The sequence below is a fragment of the Cornus florida genome, unplaced genomic scaffold, assembly GCF_030987335.1.
Source record: "Cornus florida cultivar Cherokee Brave unplaced genomic scaffold, ASM3098733v1 CherokeeBrave_3.0.0_Hap2_Chr08, whole genome shotgun sequence".
Lineage (NCBI taxonomy): Eukaryota > Viridiplantae > Streptophyta > Magnoliopsida > Cornales > Cornaceae > Cornus > Cornus florida.
In genome coordinates this window covers 79,572,169-79,598,342 of record NW_026775578.1, presented here as the reverse complement: position 1 = coordinate 79,598,342, position 26,174 = coordinate 79,572,169, and the positions used below count along the sequence as shown (strand labels likewise).

Here is a 26,174-nt window from a genome sequence, read left to right as displayed (position 1 = left end):
TCCCGACCAATCACAACCTGTCACACAATGTAATAATTTCTCTCGAGTGAGCCAGATGTGAATTATTGTGGACTGAGAACAATGGTGGTTGGATTTTGGCCATATGGAAAGGCTGTGAGCCATGGGTGCCATCAATGGTTAAAGCAGAGAGATTTTTGGCAAATTCACACGGTGAAAAGACCCTATTGATGGTGAAGCACTTTGTTGAGGGAATTAAAATTACTTGGAAAGCTGCTATGATGTGTGAAAATTGATTTGAAAAAAAAGCTTATAACTCCGTTTCTTAGTCATTTTTTTTCGAACTGTTTCAGCATTTTCGGTTTAGGCCTAAATGGATTGGGTGAGAGTGTTTGGCTTCAGCATATGGTTCTCGGTCATATAGTTAATGGGTCACCAGCTGAATTTTTCCACACCAAACAGAGGGCTTAGACAGGGATGCCCTCCAGCAATAAAAGGGGAAAAATCCGCGAAAAAAAAAAAAAAAAAAAAAAAAAAAAAAAAAAAACCAATTTAAATTTGTAAAATAATATGTAATACATATGATCTATGGATACCTCATAATTTCATCAGAATTAGGATTCAATGAAACCTAAAACAAAATATTCAAAAATTCCCGTTGATGGGCAAACGATAATAACATGTCACCCAAATAATATATGCCGACAGTGGCATGTAGAAAAGCAGATACTCACCTGCTCGCTCTTAACCAAAAGATAATTTAAACCTGCCAATATTTTTACTATTAGATTTAACGCTTCATGAAGGAAGACCTCCGTCAGCATCAGCCAATTTCCTCCTCTGTTGATGCTCTGCAACTTTATAATCTACCACTTCACGGAATAAGTTTGGATCAAGCACACAGTCTTCACTCCCATAAACAGCAGCCTGAACACTTGCCATCAGCTTTGCTACCTCTCTTCCTGAAAATCCTCCTGTCTTAGCTGCAGCTTCCTTCAGAATATCCTCAGTCAAGCCCTTTATCTCGATCTTCTGCTGTTGTTTCTGGAAAAACTTTGAGAATAAACCTGGCTTTCTTGCCCCAGCCTGGGCTATGTACTTGTCCAAATAGAGTTTTAACAGCTTGAATCGTTCGTCTTCACCAGGCAAAGGGAATTCCAGGGCTTCATCAATACGATCTGCAACAGCAGAATCAAGATCGCCAGGACGATTAGTAGCAAGAGCGAGGACTATGTCCTTAGACTGGTCACCCGTGCGGAAAAGGAGAGCATTGAGCGCACTCCTTTGAGCTTCACTCATATAGGTTTTGTTCCGTCTGAAAAATGAAATCAACAAATCCAACTTCACATTTAGGTTCCTCCATGAATTAGTCAAAATGAGATAGAAAACAAAAACAGTTCGCAGTGATGATACATTGTTAAGGGGATGATCAGATACTTATGGTGAGATATCAAAGATTCATATCTTATCCAACATTTGAAATGAGTATACTCTCTTCTCACAGAAATGGGAGTGTGTTCAAAGGATAGAATTGTTCTCAAGGGACTGACTTAATTTTCATTATCACAAATTTTGACAATTTTTTCTTTTTTGAAATGATTCCAAAGCGAAAATAATCCAAACCTTCAAAAGCCATAAAGAAAAAAGCAAGTTTTGATTATACTGTATGTGCAAATGCCCCTTTGTCAGTCAGGGAACCAAAAATGTATTTACTCCCTTAATATGAGACTAAGAAGTGTGAAGTCTATTGCCCAAACTAATCGAGTACAATGTCAAAAAACGAGCAAGTTGTTGCAGATAAGTTAAGTGAACCAACAGTATTCTTAGCCACACAGGAAAGAGACATTCAGGGAAGTTGAGCACTTCATTGAATTATCAAGATGGACCATGGTGGTGTATATTCTGATTAAATGCTCATTTGTTCAACATTAGTTGTCACAGGCTTATACTACTAATGAGAGGCAAGTATCTACTTTTCATTGCATCATGCCATGGACTATATTTCCATACCACATATGACACAGACATTGTTGGAAATCAAATAATGGGCAAAACAACACTTACTCGCACAAAAATGCATCTGCTTCATCAATGAATAGCAATAAACCCTTCTTGGACTTCTTGCCCCAATCAAACAACTGGTGTATCTTGGTAACAGCCTGTGCGCCCAGTGGTGCAACATCTCCACCCGTCATCAATGCATAATCCAGTCCCTGGGAGCATGTCAGACAATTATGAGAGAATTGCCAAGTATATTGACACATTCTTCATAGTTTAATACCATTAAAGTACTAAAACACACATACTCTACAATCCACAAGCATGTAACACAGCCATAGACCTCTCTATATTCCTGGCCAGATCAAACTCAAAAAGTTTTAACTCAACAGGAGAATCTAAAACCGTGTTTAATATAGTCTTCGAACTTCTACAATTGTCCAAAAAATCTAGCCTGAACTAATTTCAGGTGTCTACTTTAGTTCAAGTCAAATTACAACACTTACCCACAAAATAATGAAATAATGACATGAACCTTGCATAGCTCATTGAAACACTGGATCGAACTGTTGGAAAATAAACTAGATTTATTTTCATGAATGCATTCTCATATCAGTAGGCATATTATTGTATTAGTGGAAGTTGTATGAAAAGCCAGAAGTCATGGGAGTTGTAGAAAAGTCATGTTGGTAGTGGGAGTAGTGGTATACAATGTTTGAAGGCTATATAGACTTACAGATTATTGAATACAATGCTTCAAGGAAGATGAGTTTGAAAAGAAGACTGAAAGTCTTGAAGAGAAATTTGTGGAGGATGGAAACAAGTACCATGCACGTAAAGTTGAAGAACTTCAACGATTCAAAATTTGAACTTGAAATTTTGAATGAAAAGGAACTGGTAAAGAAAGATGTTGAAAAGATAATGAAAAAATTGGAGAAGAATGAAGTGGAGAGAAAAGTTATTGGAAACAATAAAAATGTAAAAGAAGTTGAGAAGAAGAAATTGTTGAAAATGAGGTGAAATCTGATAAAATTACAACAACCACCAACCCTTTTTCCCAACAACTTGGGTTCGGCTACATAAATCCTAGGTTCCCATTCCGCTCTATTTAAGGCCCTAGCCTCAATCTTTTTTATCACATGCTATCGTGTCCTTTCTTACTAACTCTACCCATGTTAACTTTGGCCTTCCTCTTCCCCTAGTATTACCCTCAATATGTACTATGTCACTCTTCTTAACTAGCGCACTTAAAGGTCTTCATTACACATGTTTAAACAAACTTTAACTGATTTTCTCATTTTATCTCCAATGTGGTGCTATTCCAACCATCTCTCGAATGTGATCATTTCTAATTCTATCCTTTCTAGTCTTACCGAACATCTATCTTTGTTCATGATAACGTTTTAAATTGACTGTCAAACTACCTATTGCAACCCTCCTTTATATGGGCTTGGGATCGGTTGTGTAAAGAAACACAGGCGGAGTACGGAAATTGATAAAATTGAGTAGTTAAGTACTTCAATGAAGGGAGCAATTATAAGTTATCATATCAGCACTCCTGTTGTGGATAAATATAAAATTGGGAATGAAGTTGTTCCAATGAAGAGTGAGATTGAAGCCCAAGGTGATAAGAATTTCTTGAATTGTTGTATGCAAATTGGTCTGGAGAATTTTGTAATTGACACAAGTTGAACAAGCCCCTCTTGGTTAGAGTACTTAGAAAATTAAGGAGTTTACTTGAAGTTAGAAAATAAAGTTTAGGGTAAAGTGCAATAAACCCCTGACAACTATGGCCCTATGAGCAAATAACCCCCTTAAAGTACTAAAGTGGCATTTTACCCTCCTAAACTTAGGGATTTGGTGGCAATTTACCTGGTCCGGCCACCAGCAGATCATTTTTGACCGTTAAATTGCACGTGCGTGTCATGTGATAACTATATTTTAATTAAATGACAATTCAACCCTTATAATACAAAAAGACCATAATGCCCCTTTATTACATTTAAAGGCCAAACACGCCCTATGTCTATTCCCCCAAAATTCCCAAATCCTTAATCCTAACTCCGGAAATCAGTTCTCTTCTCTTCACTCTCTTCTCTATCTCTATCCTCTTATCATCCATCTCTATATATACGGATTGTTGCAGACAACCAATAGTACGCAGTGTTACAGTACCCCTCCTACTCTCTCTCTCTCTCTCTCTCTCTCTCTCTCTCTCTAAAACACACACACACACACACACACACACTTCCTCTCCTCCGCAACTAGTGAGTGTGTGCAAACTATAAACCATATATATAATAGTTCAACCCATATTCATAAACCCAATTTGAACAAGAACCATGAATACCTATATATATATATATATTACACAAGGGGACTCAAATATCAGGAGACCTAGTTTCGCAATCTTCAACCCGTGTACTCACACTCAACAGTCCAAGCTTTTACACCAAGCAATGATTCCTCTATCTATAATTCTAAAATTAAACATGGAAAGAAGCATGGAGAAATGGTAATTACAAGCAAAAGAAAATGAAAATCATTATTTATGCCATATCTGCTTCAGACTCTTTTTTAGAAGAAATGAAGTAAGAGGTAACACAATTAATCTGGTACGCCCGTCTCTCTCTTCCTGAATGTCAGTCATGCACAATCTTATTAATCATGTAATCAAGAAACTTGGGTTCATGTTTCGTCTCAGTGAGTGTTGGTCTAGGGTTTCAGAGTGTTGGTCTCAGTAGTGTTGTGTCTGGCGCAAATGTGAATGGATAGAGGTGAGGTGGTTAGGTTAAGAAGAGATGAGAATAGTTGATAAGGTTGCTGACGTGTCGACGTGTGAGAGGTTGTTTAGATTGCAATCTCCGCGTCCATTGTTAAAACTTTATAAATGTAAAATAAGACTAGAACGACGTAGTTTTAGTTGAGGGCAAAACTATCTTTTAACACTTCTGATAAGGGCAGTTGTCCGGAGATGTCACTTCTGTCCTTAAAATGCACCAATTCAATAGTTTAGGGGTTTTATTTTTTATTTTGTAGTTTGAGGGGGCTATTTGCACTTGAACCATAGTTGAAGGGGGTTTATTGCACTTGGACCTAAAGTTTAAGGGAAGTGTTGGACAATAAATTTGATTTATTTTCATGAATGCATTTATCATATTAGTAGAAGTATAATAGTATTAGTGATAGCTATATGAAAAGATAAAAGTTATGGGAGAAGAAGATCTCCAGAAGTCATGTTAGTGGGGATAGTGGTATCCAATGTTTGATGCATGTTTTTGAAGGCAATATAAACTTGAGCAATCTAGCCATTTGTATCAAGTGGATGCAACGTTTCAAAGTGAATGTTACTCTCCCACATCTCATCTCTCCTAACTTTTATTATTGAAGCCCTCTGACTTCCAACACAAACTTGAAGTCATACAATCACCTTACAAACATGGAACACAATAAAGAACACATGGTAACAATTACAATTCAAAGAACATAATAAAGCAAGAGGGTAAGATCTCATACAGATTTACGAGCCAACTCTCTAGCAGCCATTGTTTTCCCTGTCCCTGGAGGACCATAGAAAAGCATGTTCCGAAACGGAGCCTGATGGGATTTGGTATTGGCAGTGGCAGTAGCCACCTGCTGTATTCGTTTTTGAAGAGAAGGGTTTAAGATAACATCACCAAAACCTTTCTCATTGGAGGCAATCCCTTTATTAGTGTTACGTGATAGTGTGCTCAAACCACGCGAAAACAAGCCTGACCAAGGGTACTTCCCTCTAGAGGACTCTCTGATCAGCGATGGTTGTCCTAATATTCTGTCCACATAGCTCCAAATCACCCTTGCCCCTTCTCTGCATTGGATAAAACATACTATAAGAAGCTATATCATCACATGTGAGAACTGGTAACACTAACAAGATAATTACTACCACCATCATCAGAATAACAGAAATAAAAAAACCTATTATCTACAGGCAAAATAAAAATAAAAATAAAAATAAAAACTATTATCTACTGCTACTGCTACTTCAAAAACTATTACAGTTGTAACTGAACTCAATTGCAAAGGAGTTCATACCAAAACTACAGCTACATAACTAACAACATGATCAAAGTGACAAAAATGTTCCATTCTCTCAATGGGCTTAACAACTTCCCCGTTTTCCTACAGCTGTCTCCTGTATTTTATATACTTTTCCAATATATCTCTCTAACATGTTTGGGGATGATGAACTGTTACAGGTTCTGGCTTAAAACTATATGGATTCTGGATCAAGTTAAAATCCATATGTAGCTCTGATTTGGCTCAGTTCTAAATCCAAGGGTACAAATATGAATCTCTGCATTTACTATGCAGTTGGGTAGGATGGTTTGCCACTCAGAGAGTGGTGGACTTTAAAAACAATTTTTTTTTTGACAAGTAACTTTAAAAACAAAAATTAAAACTAGATTTCATTAAAAAGCACTTGAAAGGGGAGCAAAGCCCAAGAACAAAACCTAGACCAAGAGGGTCTGCTATATACAATCAAAGTATCCACAAAAAAACTATATCCCCAAGTAATTTACAATTCCATCCTTGAACCAGAACAACAAAGTATATGGAATAGAGAACTTGAGTGCTCAAGCAGTCAAGCTCGAACCTCAACTCCAACAAAGGACCGCCGGTTCCTCTCTTGCCACAGCCCCCACCAAATGCAAAGGGGCGCTACCCTCCATCCATATTGGACCTGGCTACTCAATGCACACCCTCTCCAAGCCTCGACCTCAAGCATGCTCGGCAGAGACTCCGGCATAACCCACAAAACGCCAAACAGGACAAAAAACATATCCCAACAATCTTGAGCTACCAGACAATGCAAGAGAAGATGACAAACTGACTCTTCATCTTTCTTGCACATACAACAACTTGACTGCACCTGTAGAAAGGGCGCACCTAAAAAATCCCATGACTGGACTCCAACCAACACCAAACGGAATAGTTCCTACACTTGAATTTATTACTAATTCCCATAAGGGAATAGACTAATAGTCTAAACCCCACAAACCCTATTAGAACTCAAATCAACTCCTTTCACCAGATTTAACTCCACAAATACTGCTATGAATTTTTTATTTTATTTTTTAAATTATGCTATGAACAAGAGATTGCTTCTAATTAAAGAAATTGAGCGTTCTGAACTATAGAAGTGTCTTTTAGTTGACTTTCAAACAGAAAAAAATATATCTATAAAAAATAATAAATAAATAAAAAACGCACTCTCTCTCTCTCTCTCCCTCCCACCCTCCCTGCGCACGCACACAAATTTCAGTTCTTAACTTGACAATCAAGAACATTTGCATAGAGGTGTAGTCAGACCATTGCATTCTTGAAATTTTTTAGAAGGGGGAAGGGTGTACAAGAAACTTTATGAGAAGTGCAAATAGCGTCACCCTATATATCTAACCCATCAAATTGATTTGATACACAAATTTCCATGGTCCACAAAGTTGGAAGAATAGGAACTGCACAGAATACTATCAGATGGCAGGAAATGAAAAACAGTAAAAATCTCATCACAAATGAGATTTAACAATTGTCCACTCTACATCCCATATCCCCCGAAAACACAACCCCCCCCCCCCCCCCCAAAAAAAAACACCAAACCAAACCCATGTTCGCAGAAATGGGTTGCAACCATATTGGACATTATCATATCTCATGGGTAGATTGAAAATTAAAATCAGCAATGACCAAGAACAATAGCTAATTTCAAATTAAACTCATATACCAGGACTATTAAATTTTTTAAAAGGCAGTAGTAAACATACAAATAAATCAAATTCAGAACATTCGATCTATGACTAAGAATTCCAATACCTCGTTGTGTAGATCCCTGCTGCAAGAGCTGTAACTCCCCCAACAGCTACAACCAGCTTATTCTGATCGGTCAATATGGCCCGCAAACCCCCTACAAAAACAAACAGGTACCATCAACCTTGGCTATTTTTTTGAAGTGCTAGTTTTCATAGAGAAATGATATAGGAAAAGGAGTGAACCCTCATCCTGGTGAGAATATTTATGCATCAGATAAAACTTCTAGCATGGCAATGATATATAACAAAAGGGAAAAAAATCAACAAGTTTTCAGGTAATATTTCTACAAGAACACATCCCTATTCAACTCTATATCTACTTAGCTCTCAACTAAGCATCGCTCCTAGAGTGAAAAATTACAAACTAAAGCGTCATAAACATCCAAGAAAAAAAAAAAGTCAAATTGCCTCATAAGACATGCTCTTAAAAAATCATAAGTTTTATTTTATTTACATTGAGAATGAAAATAAAGAATGGTCCTATCTCATAGATAGTGGCAGAGTCAGGATTTCCTCTAGTGGGGCAACCTTAAGTTATCAAATAACATAAAAACCTCTTTGAACCAAAACAATAACTACAACTACTTAAATATTAATTGATACATTCAATACGTTATGTATGCATTTATAATGTCAACTACTTAAATATTAATTGATAAATTCAACATTATGTATGCATTTATAATGTCATGGCTAAGCATTCAATTTGTCAATCTAGCCTTTGTTCAGTTTGTGAAATCACACTTTGACCGTGACTCGTTTGATTACTAGAACTTGAAGGTCAAGCATTTTATTGTTTCTTTGAGAAGTCAAGCATTCAAATCTGTAGGCGTTAATTAGCATGGCCTAAATTTTTTTGGAATGATTGTTGTAGTGCTCATTATATGATTTTCATAGTAATTTTTTATAATTTCTTCTGTGGTTCTCTTGTCCTTGGTCCGCACTCTAGGATCTGACGAGCTCGAATAAAAGCAAAGAAAGTCCTACAACAAAATCTTTCCAAAATTTTTATCTTACTTTGCCTTCCTCTTGCCTTTGGAAGCCAACATAACTGCAATTAATGTAATGAAGAAACGGCAATGACCTCTGCTTACAGCAATAAAATTATGGCATTGATATAAAATCTAAGATTCTGACCTAGTTTCAGAAAATAATTTCATCACACTAGAAGAAAATCCCTGAACAATTCAGCTACCCAAAATCACAGCTAATTATATATATTCTGGCACACATTTCAACAGAAATTTGACATCTCGATTTACAGAAATCCTATATATATTTTATTGCTCATGAATCAAAAAGCAGGAATAGCGTGTAAAAACCCAAAATGATCATTGGCCAGTGCGTTGATCATTTGAGAGACACATGTAAGGTAGGTACTAGGCAAGCACGTTTAACTGATATACCTCCAATATGATCAAAGGTTGTGTTTATGGCAGCTACCCATTTTTCTCTCTCGGCACTCGCACGCTCTACTAGCATGCGTTTATTAACCTCTTCAGCAAGCTTCGCTTCATGGGCCCTCCCTTCTGCTTCTGCCATAGCCCTCACCCTGATGGTTTCACGTTCTATCTCAGCTTTTTCCCTCTCTGTTTGTCGACGCTGTGCTTGAATCTGTTCTTCCGTCGCTCGTCTTGCCTGCTCTTGCTTAATAGATGATTCTTCTTGCATTTTCACAAGCTCTTGATTTCTTGCTCTTTGATGTTCATTTTCTGCCTGCAGATAAAAACCAATCAGATCCTTCCAAAATATCAATATAAAACTACAGTGTAACCAAAAACAAATCAAAAGTCACATACTTGCATCCTCTTCCTTGCCAACTCATCCTCATAACGAGCCATCTGGGATTTTATTTGTGCCTGGTGCTGAGCTAGCTTTTTCTGTTCATCATATATTACCCTTTGTCTCTCCTGCGAAAAAACAGAGTTTATAACGAAACTTAGCTCAAGGGGGGAAAAGAAGTTTCATTGGTATATTTTTTAAAATTTTTACAAGCGCATACACATAAGAGACATTCTTTGCATACAGATCTAACAAAAGAACCACTTTGAATATGAATACTAAGCATGCTTTTTGTTCATATATAAGGGTGTTGGAGCCAAAAACTCAAAAAAGCCATTTAAATAGCAACATGATGCCTTTATTTGATCTGTAAACAGCAACAAAGAGAATATAAAAGAACCGACCAATTACATACATTATCTCTTTCAACAAAGGATCAAATCAGGTAGAATTTGTCAAACTCGCCCAAGTGAAATGAGCCCCTCCTAATATCATCCATCTTGTTTACGAATTAAAGTGGGAAATATTAATCCTCCTCACATCTTGATCACATATAATGAATACACAGAAAATATTTAAATAAATAAAGAGTGAGATGCCTGTGCATGAAAGGAGCCAGATTATATCACCCAGAAACCAAGACATCTTGGGTCTTACCAATGAAAGTGGTTAATAAGATTTAGCTCTAAACAGTACTGTTGAAACCATAGATGTAGATTCTACCTCAACAGGCTGAGTCACTCTTCCTAGGAAGGTCAAATATAAAAGATGCCACTGAGGGAAGGTCTAATTCAGCATCTGTTTCTATTAGATAAGAACCCAACAAAGGAACATTTAAAAATAATAGCACATAACAACAGCTCCAACCACAGAATGTTCTCAGTCCAAACAAATGGTCACCCTTCATAACCAATTTTGTCCTACATTCCCATGATGAGACGATGCAAACTGCAAGAATCCAAGGAAAATCATGGTTGAACGAGTGGCAAGGGAAGGCCTAAGGTACACACAGGAGACTAAGGGGGCAACATTGTCGTGCTTATCATTTTAATAACAATAAGGACCAATTCTTGCAGTATGTATTTCACATTTTTCTGTCAGCATGACAAAAGTTTCTCAAGATGCATCCTCAATACAGGGCGTTTAGAATACGTGATGCATCCTGCACTTATAATTCATTTTGTCCAGTAATTTTTCATCTTTTGAAGGTGTAATATCACCCATTTTCGGATGTGACTTTGGAGGTGACAAAAATTGCCAATTGCATGGAAGCACGGGGATTCTGATCACTGCCTAGAGAGCATTTTACTAACATTGATTAAGAAGTGTCCATATTTTTTCAATTTTTGGTCTCAAATAAATAAGAAACAATGTGTCTATCTTTAAAGAATAAGCTTTAGCCATTGTTCAACACTTCTGCAGTAAAGGGTGGATCGCATGTATGGTTTGGATTTGCAAGGATATCCTGTTAATAAGGTCTTGATCGATTATAGTAGTGCTGCACGAAGTGTCCCTTCAGTCATATTATCATGTTTTACGTATTTCTCTCCTTATATTTAAATTCCAGATTTTTATGATTTTTCATGTGATTACCAAAATAATGCCGGGAAAAATTATATTCAAGCATTCTATTTTTTTTTTTTTTTTTTTTTTTTTTTCATGTTTCTAATCTTATTTAATTTTTATGATTCAACTTTTCTGCTGTTTTTGCAGCCTTAGACATTAATTCTTGATAGAAGTCCAAGAAAATTTGTTTTTCGCGCAAGAACGATAAATTTTTTTATTGAGTCTCATTTTTAATTTTTCTGTTGTTTTTCTGGAATGCTTAGTAGTTAGTATATGTATAGGTGCTGCACAATTTCAATTTCAAAATGTTTCATACTGGTAGCACTATCACTACATTTATGTGTTTTCTACCTAATGGAAATCTCTAATGAGGCTGAAAAATTATCTAGGAACTCATGTTCATAAGAATGATATCATTTAAATTAGTTAGAAAGAGCTACCCATAAATTTCAGAGGATCAAATGTGTTTTTCTTCAGCTATGTCCACTTCCTTGATATTTCTTCTCCAATTGTATTAGTAGATATATGTTTCAAAGGTACCATTTGGATCTCTGACCTTATTTCTGATGGAGAAAGTTATACACAGATAAAAAAAAAATTGCTCAATCAAAGATGGGAGTGCACTTATGCAGCATATGGGGGATTTCTATTACAATACACTATTGGAGGAATTGGTTGTACATAGTGCTTATGCCTACATATGATACATACAAAAGACGATAAATCTTTCAATGGATTAACTTTTGGACCTCTTTGCCTTTTCAGAATGTGAAATCTAATTGCCAAACCGTTGCAAGGTCACAAACCAGTGAAGAATGTAGCATGTCAATCACTTAGGAAGGCTAGAGTGTGATGGCCATGGCCAAACTTAAATTTTGCATTTTGTTTGGTAATTATTTGAAATATTCTTTAAGCATTATATGACATCATATCCACAATAGACAATAGCTTCTGTAAGGATCCACTGTGCAACCTGATATAGTCTTCAGTTTTCACAAGATCGTAGTATTTCTTGTAGAGGCTTTTATAGATTAAAACAGACAATGATGTCCTTCCTCAATTGCAAGATCACATGCAGTTTTATCATGTTAAAATGACTAATAATCATAATTTTATGAACTTATTTTGTTTTCATGGTCCTTATCTATAGCTTCACTACAGCTGGCTTCAAATCGACTAAGCAGTGGCAGAGGCAAAAAATCTCTCCAGTGGGGGCAAAAGATTTTGAAAAAATGATAAGATGATAAAAAATTTGAACCGAAATAATTGATATAAAAAAATTTAAAAAAAAAAAAAAAACTAAATACTGAGAGATAATATTTCTATTAATACATTCAACAAGAAGTTGTAATGTTTCAAAATATTGTTGCACAAGTGCTTTATTATCAATACCATTACATATGTATAGTATGTTAACAAAATCCTACTTCTTTTGTTTTTGTTTTCCTTTAAGAAAAACTTCAATTTTGCAAAACCTGTAAGAATGAGTGAAAGAAGGGGATGAGAATTTTTTGTATATCAGCTTAAGATCAAGAAATTGACTACAAATTAAGACTTAAAATTCTCTCTTTGCACTTTTTGTGTTGGAAAGAGATTGAGAAAGTACAAAGAAGGCCAAATGAAGGATATGAACTTGCTATGAATTGTGGAGAGAGATTTGCACACTTTGTGAGACGAAAATGTAAATCTAAAACTGAGAAATAAAAACACTAAAAAACATTAAAATTTGAGGGTTTTTTTTTTTTTTTGAAAATTTTGAGAGGGAGCATATTTACACTTTCAAAACAATATAGGTATAAAATTAAAATATAAAAAAATGTTGAATTGCCCCCACTTTGCCCTTTTTGGCTCCGCCAGTGCCACCAAGCCCATGTTAGTGAGCATGACCAAACCCACTCCCCAATTCAATCACTAATTTTTCAACAACTGCGAAGTTAAACTTAACAGTTAATTTGGCACAATATATTTGAACCATAAGTATCTTTGTAGAAACTAAGTGATACCACTTTGGCTATTTGTAATACAATGTTAATGTTTATAATAAACCAGGAAATTCTAAACAGAACCATGTATGCATGTATTCAAGGAATTACTGGAAGAGCAATTCCTTGATTAATAGTACTTCATTTGGAGCTACAGAAATGTCAAAAGGAGAAAGGGAAGGGAAAGTAGAATCCTAATGCCTGAATTCAAGAAACACTAAAATATTGAAAGGCTATGAAAAAAACATAATTAAATCAAAAGAAATTGTATATTTGTATGCAAACAATGGAGTCGTACAGTTTCAGATTGAGCTTGCAATGCTTTATGCTCTGCCGCCTTTGCAGCCAATTCCGTCTGCCTCGTTTCTTCTTGCTTCTTCATTGTCTCGAAGACCTGAACCAATAACAAACCCAGCATAAATTACCCCTGAAAAAATTATATCTATAAACCCAATAATAAGAATCATACATCAAATCCAAACCCAGAACAACAAAAAGACAACAGATTTAAAATCGACAAAAGTAACAGAAACAGAATGAACCCATTAATATTAACTACTGAAATAACTTATAAAACAAACAAATAAAAAATAAGTACACAAATAAGTCAAATTTGACAAAAGTACCAACAACCCATTAACAATAACTACAGAAATAACCCAAATCTGAAACCTTTTTAGCATGGGAAGAGCTGGCAATCTCTTTGAGAGCCTTTGCACCCCTCTCCAACGCTTCGGGATCAAACCCAGCCGAAGTTGTTCGTGGATTATCGTTGCGAACCCGTGGAGGTTGTTCGGCATTGGGTTGAGATGGTGGAGAAGATGATTCTGAAGAAGGTTTTGGAGAAGAAGAAGCCGCCGAAGCCGGAGATGGAGATGGAGATGGAGATGTAGAAAATGGGGAGAAGGAGAAGGGGCCATCAGCATAGGCATGGTCCACTCGGAAGATTGCGACTAGGGCTGCGATAAACCCTGCACCAGCACTACTTTTTGCCATCACACAAGCACACACTCTCTCTCTAATAGAGAGTCAAATTCCCAAACCAAAGAACAATAATACAATCCCTCCAATAGATTCTGAGTAAGAATTTAGTGAGAGAATAAAATGTATTCTGTCTTGAAGGACAAGAAACGGCGTCCAGTCTCCATAGAAGTTTCAGGGTTTTTGTAGGGTTTGTCCCTCTCTCTCTACAATCTAGATTTTACATTGGCGGCTGAAATTTGACCCGAAAGTTTCTCACCCGATCCAAATGAAACAGAGGGTCTTGTTGGATATGGATTTTAGGAGTTTTGCTTTTTAGCAGGTTTAAATCAGCTAATACAAAAAATGGTTTTAATTATATTATTTTAGAATTATTTATTTATTTACTATTATTTTTTACTTATTTTTTTAGAATATGATTTTAAGATTATTTTATACGAGGACTAGATAGTGTTTGAAATGGATCTCAATTTCATTTTAGGGTAAAGTGAAAAAAAAATCTCAAACTATATTTGAATTTGCAAATAATCTCTTAAACTATATTCTGTGCATAATATCTCATGAATTATTCTATTTTGTTGCAAAATGCTCCAATGCCTAAACTATATTTTATTAGATGACCATAATGCACTTTCTTATTGAATTACACTTAATCTATTTTTCTTATTGAAATAAATTGTGAAAAAAATTCATACTAATTTAATGACATATTCTCCATTAAATTTCATAAATTTATCTTTATTTTTTTTAAATTAAAATATTAAGTACAATTTTTTTTTAAAAATGTAATTAATTTCTTAATTTTTCATGAATATGTTACATGAAAAGAATGTATTTTTTTTTATTTAAGTAATTTATTAACTTTTCATCAATATATTGTATGAAAAATAAAGTATTTTTCTACGGTAAATTTTTTTAAACTGGATATAATAAGTTTTATTATAAATAATAAAATTTTAACAATAAGTTAATCATTTTAGAAAATAGAAGTTACAAATCTATTTTTTTCATTTTTATGATAAATTGATACTAATAATTAAATTAAGGTAAATAGTATAATTAATATATAAATAAGAGAAAAGATAATAAAAATAATTTAATAAGAAATGACTTAATGAGAAAGGGTAAAATAGTCTTTTACGATGAGTTTGTCCTTAATTGTAACAAATCAATAATTTAGGGGACAATTTTTAGTTTAGATGGGTTATTTGCAGGACAATAGTTCAAGGGTTTTTTTGCACTTTACCCTTCTTTCTATGTAGTATTTTGATGATAAATTATACTCATATTATGTTTGGGAGCACTGAATCAGTACTTTGAATTTAATATTTTAAAAAAGGTTAAAATCACAAAGTCCTCCTTTACTTTCAAAATCGTGCATAAAACCCCCAATAAAATTAAAAAACCCCTAAATTAACAAAACTTATCAAGTTACCCTCAAACTCATGACCGACCCATTAAATGAGTTGTGAATTGTCAAATTTGACCATACTATTTAATATTAAATTAAATGCTATAAATTTTATTTTAAAATTACAAAAATAGCCATGTCTTTTTCCTAACCACTTTGAAAGTCAAAATTGATTTAATAGCTTTTAATTAATATTTTTATAAGCACTTTGGGATATTTTGTAATTTTAAAATAATAATTATACCTTCTAATTTAACATTAAATAGTAAGGTCAAATTTGACATTTCACAGCCTATTTAGGGCCCATTTGGTATGCGTTGTGTTCCCGGACATTTTGTTTTAGCCTAGAACAAAATAAGTATTTTGTAATGTGGTGTTATGAGATGAAAACAAACATGTTTGGCGAAGAAAATTTTCAGTGAGAATTTTGGAATAGAAACATGGTAGAACATGTTTGGAAGATATTTCGTTTCACGTCCAGAGCCTCTTTCTTTCTCTCTCTTCCCTCAACTTTCTCTCTTTAGACTTCTGTGTCTGTTTTACATAAGAAACAACTGATGAAACCACTTAACACTGTAAAAAACTTCTCTATTTCAAGGACATGTTAAACAAATGGGATTGGGAGTAAATTTTAGAGAGAAATGAGCTACAAAGTTTTAGAGAGAGAAAGTTAAAGAATGTGGTGGTGGGTTTGTTTGTAATCAAAACCAAGATGTAATTTTATTGGTTTCTTTTTGAATTTGCAGTTTGCATTTTACTTTCTTGTTGTTGAAGCTGAATATGGGCGTCTTCATGGGCAGGTGAGTTTGAATTTTTTGTGAATTTTCATATTGGTTTTGATTTGGGTAACGAATTTTCACTAAAATTAATGGGTTGCAGAGATATCGTGTTGGATGTCGACAGGAGAGAGGCAATCGACGAAGATGAGAATCAAGCACCTACTTTGAACCAAGACATTCCATACTTTGATACAGAGGTTCAGCATAGTAACCGGAGACCTTGGACTTCGATTCGAGTTTGGTAAGGACTAAATCCAACATAGACAATGGGACACCAAAAAGCTCATTCACCGCGACTGCTGCCATGGCGGCACTGGCGGCACTCAATTCGAGGCCGCTTCCCAACGACAAACCTTTCTCGAGGGAAAGAAAGAGGCCCACCAATCGGATGTTAAGTATCTTCATGATGGAAATGGCAACGATTCTGGCACAATTCCATAGAGGGTTTTTGCTAAGTTTCTCGGAGATGGAGATTTCTCCAGGATGGACGTCGAGATCGACTTGCAAAGTGACGTAGTCGTCGATGCCGTCAACGGCGCAACTGAGGAAGTCAAAGCCAGAGTCGAGGTTAGCGACCGCGGCTAGTGTGAAGTACTTAACGGAATTGAAAACTGGGTCTGGTTCTGCAATTAGGGGTTTAAGAGAAGGGGTGGAGAGGTTACATTTGAAGGTTATTGGGAGAGAAAAGTTGGGTTTGTTCCTTCCGCTACAGTACCAGACTTGGGCCAACAGTACACTGAACATCATAAAACATCATTTCGGTGTTTCAAGTTTTGGGCCAATTAATTAGAATGTTTTGCAACTGTTGAAAACAAAACAGAACCAACCAAACATGTTTTGGGCCGAGTTTGGGCTACTATAGCGGGCCTGGAACAAAACAACATAGAACAGAACACATACCAAATAGGGCCTTAACAGGTCAGTCCCGGGTTTGGGGGTAACTTGATAAGTCTTGTTAATTCAAGCGTTTTTTTTATTTTATTTTATTTTATTTTATTTTATTTTATTGGGGGTTTTAAGCACGATTTTGAAAGTAGGGGAGTTTTGTGATTTCAACCCTTTTAAAAAAAAAATTAGTTCAAAGTTTTAATTAAATTTCTTCCAATTCCAAATTCAAGCCGTTGTTCGGTAGTCCTAAACATGGCATTAGTGTAATTGAATCTAAAGATTTGATTAATTTGATCAAAAAAAATTTGTTGCATGATTTTCTATCTAGTATTTTGATGATAAATCAGCCTATTATTATGGTTTTTAGAAGCTAATTTGATCTATGCGATTAAATTGTACTGACTGATTTGGAGAACTTTATTGGATCCTTTTTGTTTTGTTTTCTTATGTCTAGGGTTAGGTGGAGATTCAATCATGATGTCTAACATCAAACATTGCAGGTGGTAATGGACTATCGAGTGGCCACATATGGGCCATTAGCTTAGGGTTTATGCCTTTATAAGTCTTTTATAACCCTATTACTTATCAAAGCATAGTTGGGTCTGTTGATCCCAGCCTTTGCTTTTCCCTTTAAATGTCAAAAGTTAGCTAACAGGTTTATTCATGTGATATTCCACTAGTTCTGGTGAGCTCAGGTTAATTCTGATATATATAGGGGCAGTATTGTCATTTCTAATATGTGAGAGGCCATTTAACATCAACTCAAGATGGTACATTATATCACAGATTCAGGTCACAGGCCTAAACATTCTTATTTCTGGTTTATTATGAAGTCTGTCACTCTCAAGGGTAGCCTTGTAATTTCAAGCATCTATGTGGTCACTTTACATTTGCATTGGATACTACATTGCTATTATGATCTTAGGGAATTACATTTATTGTGTATTTACAGGCTGTTACACAGATTTCTTATATGTGACATCTATCGTCTTGAAGGGTATTTTGGTCTTTTGTGTATATGGTGCACATGACTAACATGTGCATTGTGGTCTTACAGTGAAAATCTAGTGACAGTTGCACAATTCTTTGGTAGCACGTTTTCATGGTGCATGTGATACCCCCAAATTTCAGAATGCAGGTTGGCCAGGCCCACGCCCGAATACCCGATAATATCAAAACAAATGGCAATAATCGAACACAGAGTACAAAATAGATAACAGAAATAAATAAATGATTAAAAGAAACTAAAATGACAATCCTTTAATAAAACCTCAAAATAAATTTTCCATTAACAAATTCCTCTAATACAAGTAATCCTCCAATTTATACAACTCGGGAATCCATACTCTATGGACCCCTGGAAAACCAAAACTGAATAAATGGTAGCTATAATTGTCTACATCAGAAAACTAAAACATAAATGAACTCCTAAGTAACACAATCCGGAAGAGTGAAGAAGATGATCCCTGCTCAGCACGAACAATCCCTACTCTTGACGAATACCTGAAAAATGATGGTAGGTCAGGCCCACAAACAAGTTATATTCTAATTACAATCCAAACAGAAACCCGATACGTAGATACATCCTAGATAACTCAACAATATCTATCTAGTCTATACATATATATCCACACTAAGGGACTCTCACTGGACTACAAAGGGGGTTTCAACCAGAATAGAAGGCAGCATGCAAAACGCACCTGAGGTAGGCATGAGTACCTAAACCTAACAGGGTACACCTCTACCATCATAACCAGTTATGCATCACAATGCATATATAAGTAACAAGTAATCCAATTAGTCATTTAACTTGTTCAGTTGATCTGACTTAAATATAAGTAGGATTTAATTTTATAATCCGTTCCCTTATTCCAGAATAGGTAGGAGTTAGCGTTGTGATCTAATCCATACTTAATATGCCACCGTCTCATACCGGTGCATATAATCCGCACATCCAATAATTGATAAAACAGATAAAGCAGTTCATCAATTAAAATCCAGAATAACATCCATGTAATTGATAGAACAAAATTTAATGGTTCATCAATTAAAATCCAGAATAGCATCCATGTAATTGAAAGAACAGAAATTAATAGTTCGTTAATTAAAATCCAGGGTGAGCATAATAAAATCTAATAAGTATATGACCCTATTATGCATCCAATACAGATTTTAAAAATCATGTTCCAGTCATTTAAACTGCTAAAAGAAGACTAGACAATTAAATCATTTACATCCATTAACAGCATGCAAAAATTGTTTAAACTTCCATACTGTTAAATCCATTAGCATACTGATGTTAATTATGCTATTTGAGTTTTAATAAATTATAAAACCAAGTTTAGAATCCTTAGTAACAATCTAGAACAGTCCAGAAACTCCAAAAATACCAAAACCATACTTTAAAAAAATCCCATAAGTTACTATGCAAGAGAGCTTGCTCTCAAAAATGAGAGAGCAAGTTCCCATACAAGGGAGCCAGCTCCCTAACCTTAGGAGCCGGCTCTATGACCAAGGGAGCTGGTTCCCTAATTCTATGAAGCCTACTCTCTTTCTCACATAGAGTCGTGGGAAAAAATCTTTAGGAGCCGGCTCCATCCCCTTGGGAAACGGCTCTGTCCTTGCTTCCTGTTATCATCCTCATCTCTGATAATGCTAAAAACACTCTGTAATGTCTTATTTAGGTTTCCAAAAGTCCGTTTATGTCCCAAAATTCTTCCAGAAACTTTTAAATCAAAGTATGCATCGTTACAAGATTTTAAAACAGAATATGAAACAATTTGTTCAACAATTAAATTTCAATTAATCAACACATAAAATACAGTTTAAAACCTAAATTAACATGTAAACTTAACCATTATTAATATCCGTTTAGTTCCTAGAGACTACCTAGGCATGCACAGAACACAGGTCAAAGGAAAAGAGAAAAAAATAGAACTTGCCTCTAGGTTTCGAATTAAAACCTTTAATTTCTTCTTCCTAATTTCTTTCTGGCGATTGTAATTGTCGTCAAGAACTCCTCTGCTCTAGTTCTAACCCTCGAATAGTCCTCAACCTTCCCCCGTGGTCCGACCTTTAAACTATGACCGAAACCCTAATTTCTTCTTTCTCAAAAACTCTATGTTCTTTCTCTCAAACCTCTCTGTTCTTTCTCTCTGCCTCCACTATTACGTGAATGGGGTTCCCAAAACCCTTGGCAGACGCAACCTTACATATATATAGGTTTATACAAACCCTAATCCCCACCCGATATTAAGTCGGCAATCCTAAAAGAAGAGAAAAGAAAATAAAAATATAATTAAGAATACGTATATTGCCCTATACGTGATCACCTATATATATATATATATATATAGAATCCCCTAACATAAAAATATTACTATTATTAAAATAAATAATTATTAATAATAATAACACTCCATCCTCTTAAATATATACTCTAGTATATATACATATAACCAACCAACCATATACAGGTAATTATCCGTACCCATAATCAACCTCTATTCAAGTAGTCCATGAGACCTAACTGTTGGTCCATTACTACTATCCAAATGCCTTATTTTTAATTTAAAAAAAATAAAATAAAACACCTATTTAAATAAAAACTAACATTACATTTAAATCAACACATCATCTTTTAACAAATAATCATTGAAACTAACAAATAGGTTACAAGAAAATCCACACAATTAAACCACATATTTCAAATAAACAACTTATCAAACAAACATAAAGCCACATAAGCACATAGCCACAAAATTAATTAAAAAAAAATGCACAAGAAATAAAAATTAAATTCCAATTATATCATTTTGAAAACTAGGGGTATTACTGTTAGACCAAGAGGGGGAGGGGGTGAATTGGTCTAAGTAACTTCTTTCCTGTTTTCAAGAAAACTTTTGGAATCAAAGCACAACCAAGAGAATAAGAATAACCAAAACATAGCACAACTCAAGATTTACAAGGAAACCCTCTCAATAGAGAAAAACCTTAGTTCTTGGCCTCAGCCAATAAAAACATCCACTAGCTGCAAGCAAGCTGTTACACACTCAGCTGTCTCACTCTCTGCACACACCCTTGTACCAGGAGTAGACACTAGTTTTCACACACTCTACTTACACATTAGCTCAACACAGTGTATACAAACACTCCCCCTATCCTAAGCAACCATGCTTGGACCCATAAGCTCTCAAAAGCTAAACCAACAATGGAATAAGATGTCAATACAACTAGAACAATGTACTTAAGCTGTTACAATAAATGAGAGTGCAATACACAGCCTTAAGTAGAAAACAAAGTGAAAACCCTAGCTTCCTCTTTACTGCAATAAGAAGGATTGAACTGTAAAATCACAATGCAGCTTCACTTATAGCTCACACTAGGTTCCCACAGCCCTGAATTAGCTCAACTAACTTGCTCATATCAATCTAGAACAATGGACAACAAGTATACAATAATATCAACACACAAGGCTTCAAAACCGTAGACAAGGGTAAATCTGTCAAATCACCCTGTAGCTTCATCACTGATAATTCTTCTATATCCATAGACTTGATAACACAAAACAACCTTGTTCAACAGGTTTATCAATGAAAGGAGCAAGGAATGATAAATAAGTTCACATTAGGCTTGGAATACAATAAGCCTTAACTTTCAAGCTTTCAAGGGCAATTAGGTCAAAACACCTGAAACTTTTGTAACTGAAGGTTCTCACAACCTTATATAATCATAATACACTTTCTCTAACAGTGTCTTCAATTATCACAGCAAGATAAGGTCAATTAAGCATAAAATCAGTAGCAAAATAGTTTCTGTAGGGTCTAATTTGGTGCTGCTGAAATGCCTCTATTCCGAGGGTATAACTGATATTCTGTGAGGTCTTAGACTTGGAAAACACTCTTATAACCTTGTATTATATCCACACAAAATCCCAGAGATTAAGCACATCAAGAAGTTCATTAATCACAGCCCCAAAAAATTGTTATTAGTGAGTTTCTGCAGAATAACTTCAATTAACAACAATGACGGTACACAAACATTATAATGGTTTTGTTCAGCTTTAACCCCAGTAATCTCAACTCCCAAACATAACTTTACACTTGCTTGATATATTAGAATAAGAGCTAAGAAAGGTAAAAACAATTCAACACATATTCCAGAAGATCATAGTATACAACAGGTTAGTTTAGACTCAGTTCAGTAGCAACTTAATTCTAAGGGCAATTCTTGAATTTCAACTTGCTCAAGACTTGTTCAAGTTTTCAAAACATTGTTTAGGTATTATACACATGTTCAAAAGGTAATAACAGTGGAAGAAGCATGATATCTCAATTTTGTTCTCAAATTAGCAGCAATGTGGTTTACAAGGTCAATACTTAAACTAACCACTTTTCTGAGATGAATCCAATTTTAACAGCTTCAGATCATCAAATTACTCATGCTTAGATGTTAAACACAAGGCATATAGCATATAAAATCAAGAAGGTATATCACAACAGCTATTTCATCTCAGAATACTCAAATACCAAGCTCTAAGATACCAAATTCTGAAGTTGTGTGTATTTGAGCTTATACCTATTCCCAGCTGATGTAAATAGGTATATTAAACATGCTTCAACCTTTACTCAACTCCTCAAGCCTTTGGAACTAACCTTGCTCACTTCATGGCAGTCTTGACAGCACCCTTAACACCTTAGCAGCACTGTTTCATTGTGAGTCTCCAAGAATGCATAAACACACAGCAGATTCTGAGAGTAAAATAAGCTTACATAGATGAATCAACACTTAGAGATATTCAATTAATTGCTCTTCACGTTTTTCACTCAAGAACATCCTCACTTTTTAGTATAGAGAATGTATTTTCAGACCTTAAACCTAACAGCAACTACAGCTTTGCTTTTATACACAAATCCTTGTTGATGCAGCCCTAAAACCAATGGATAGGATTGAGCTGAGGTCCTCCAATCCGTGAGGAAAGATATTCTGACAATGTAATAGTGATTGTACTATTTTGCTCCTTGCCAGCTCACTTGTAGTGTGTATATCAGCTCACTTTGTCAATGCACAATTATATATATATATATATATATATATATATATATATATATATATATATATCAGAATTGCCTCTTTGATCTTGCACCCCAAGAATTATAAAGTTGTCACTATATTCTCACTCCAGGACCACATTACATATGTCAGCATTTTGTAGATACACTCAAAATTACAGTACTGCCCCTGCAATTGCCTTTTAACAAAAAAGCTAAAAGCACACTGCTGAACCATGTGTTGGACTGTCACATTTTAAAGCTAAACCTAAACAGCCAATATAGCATCACAGGCAAATATAATTTGAATATTGGGATGTGTATAAAGATAAGAATGCCCTTGACAAAGGCTCTACGCAAATTAAGTATGCTGTCACAGAATTTACAAACATAAAAAGAGGGCTGCAACCACAAAGAGGGCTGCTGTGACTTTCATGATATTTTAGTGAGCTATAAGCTTATATCAACTTGTAATTCATTATGTAAACCTGCATGATATGTCAAACAACATTTGATCAAACCCCAATATATCAATGCTTTATTATCAGCTCTCTTTGAACCTTTTTACTTGCATTTTGTCATTAAAAGGGCAAACCTCAAGATAGGCATCTTAGGGACCAACAATTGCCTTCTTCCCCCCTAACAAAAGGAATTCCGTCCTCGAAATTCACGAAATTCTGAATTATTTTTGTTAAAATTCATTTCCGTGCTGTTATAAATTTCTGCCCCTGTGTATGGCTCCACTGAATTCCAAATCGTCAAAGAAAATGTATGGTTCCTATATGTAGGAAACACAAAAATTATACTACACATAAGTTGTATTTAACAACGCATCCTTACCCTAATTTTTATACAGGGGTAAATATCCATATTCCTCCAAGCTCCAGAACATAGATCTGCAAAACTTCTATGCATCCAACCCTAACATTGTAGTAACACTAATCTATAGGCTACCGCCTCAATCAATAAACACAAACCGTGAAAAGTCAATTTAATACGTAAAAACTGACCTTCCTCCAAAACGCACATTGCTTCCTATATGCAAGACATCCCAATCAACTGTTTCCTAATAAAAAACTCTAGTGTACGAGTTTAACTATTCACCAAATCTTATTGCCACTGCCAAACCGCGCGCAATCCATTACACAAGAGAGTAGTTCTCTCCGATGTATCCATTAATATAGTCAAGGTCAAATTGTACAACCTCTACTTTCATTTCAAACCAACAGGTGAGAGGTTTACACTATATAATATGCAAAACCTTAAACGTTGTCACACTAACATCCTTGTGCCAACAATATGACAAACAAAAATCTGAAAAGTGAATTAAACACTTCTAATTATCCATGAAAACCTAGGGTATATATCCTAAGCATATCCTCTATGATCAAATTTTACGTTCTCGATCACATCCTCCATCTAGAGATATGAAGCAAAACTATTGCTCCAAAATCCTTATAAAGCTCCTTCAAAATAGTAATTTTTCATCCATTATAATGGACATCCTCATGCTATAACACTACTATTAGGGCGATGTAGAACTGATATGAAGCTCCAAAGTGAACACCACTCAAACAATGTCCATAAGAGAACCTGTTCAATCCACCGTTCTTTAACCTATATGGAATCAAAATTCTAAATCAATGTTGATAATTCCTACCGACCATCCAACCTTGATTAGTCCGACCATCTAGTCCTGATTAGTCAGGATTAGACACTAATCCTCCTCCAGTACCTTAAGCTTTATCTGAGTAAGGTAACACCTCCTCCGTGTTAGCTCTGGTATCTAAGTTGACCTCTTCAATTACCCTGGTAATAGTAAGTGTCATTATCACACAAACTAAAACTTCAACTGCTAACTCAACAATTAACCGAAAGATTTGAATATCCTATCGGTTGTTGAGAGAATCCATATCCATATTCACTTCCACCAGACAGAACTTAATGCAACGTGTGAAACTCCACGTCTATCCAACTAAACCGTCTCGTAATCCATTATATTCGTATGAACTGATGTCTTACCAGTTCGAAATAGACTCAATTAAGCTGATATAATTTATCAGTCAAACCATATTCCAACCAAAATCCTGACCATTGTGTAAAGTCAGCAATCTCTCAACTAAATTTGTGGAAAAAAAATACTCTGTCATTTCCACTTCAGCATAGGAAATGGCTACAAAGGGTCCGGTGATCTCTGATGGTCCATCTCGACTATCTAATAAATATTAGACTAGGAGACTAACCCACTATGTCCCTCCTCCTACCTGTCCTCTGAACATATGCTTCATACCGTGAAACATCATGTTTCCACCAGGATGAACAAAAACTAAGAGTTGTGAAACTTAGTCATTGCATTCTCTTTCCAATTTATCTACAGAAAGTACCGTTAGTCTGGAACCACCAGCTTTCATCTGCACCCATTGTTTAATTTGGAGCATCCTCAAAAGCTAATTCTGTAACTGCATCCATGCACCGCTGATCCATGATAAAATTACCGATAATGAAAATCAACCGGTAATTCTATTTATCGAAAGTCAACCAGCTATGACTTTTCCACATGCATTGTACACCTCTTCCTTATATGGGTGTTCGATCTCACCTTTACGTCTTTAACACACCCAGTTTCTTTAATACAAGTAAGTGTCAATCAGACTTCTTATCTAACTCCAAGAGAATATGGAACTTTTTCCATCCTCCAAATAAGTCATCAATTTCCAAGCAACTACTAATTGTTTCGAAATATGACCATAAAATAAAATTCCATATTTAACAGTGTAGCGACTTTGGTTCCTCCTCCAATTGTAACACCGATAACCCCTCCAAATGACACACTCATGAATAGTGTCCTTGTGACGACCCAAGTTTTTCAACCCGGTGCGTCAGTGACGACCCGAAAGTTGACCCGATAACGGATCCGAAATGCGGAAGCA

The 26,174-nt window shown here is 35.2% G+C and overlaps 2 protein-coding genes across 2 annotated transcripts; both read right to left on the bottom strand.

The window, feature by feature from the left end:
* Positions 1-495: 495 nt before the first annotated feature.
* Positions 496-14,331, bottom strand: LOC132268180 (uncharacterized). Its single transcript, XM_059768962.1, has 8 exons — positions 13,808-14,331; positions 13,434-13,529; positions 9,605-9,715; positions 9,212-9,521; positions 7,810-7,900; positions 5,473-5,803; positions 2,023-2,171; positions 496-1,273 (listed from the first exon to the last, which is right to left on the bottom strand). The coding sequence occupies exons 1-8, from the start codon at positions 14,129-14,131 to the stop codon at positions 757-759; spliced, it is 1,929 nt and encodes a 642-aa protein (XP_059624945.1). The 5' UTR covers positions 14,132-14,331; the 3' UTR covers positions 496-756.
* Positions 14,332-16,465: 2,134 nt separating this feature from the next.
* Positions 16,466-17,050, bottom strand: LOC132270506 (homoserine kinase-like). The gene has a single exon (XM_059771684.1). It carries the CDS (start codon positions 17,048-17,050, stop codon positions 16,466-16,468), a length of 585 nt encoding a protein of 194 aa, XP_059627667.1.
* Positions 17,051-26,174: the final 9,124 nt, after the last annotated feature.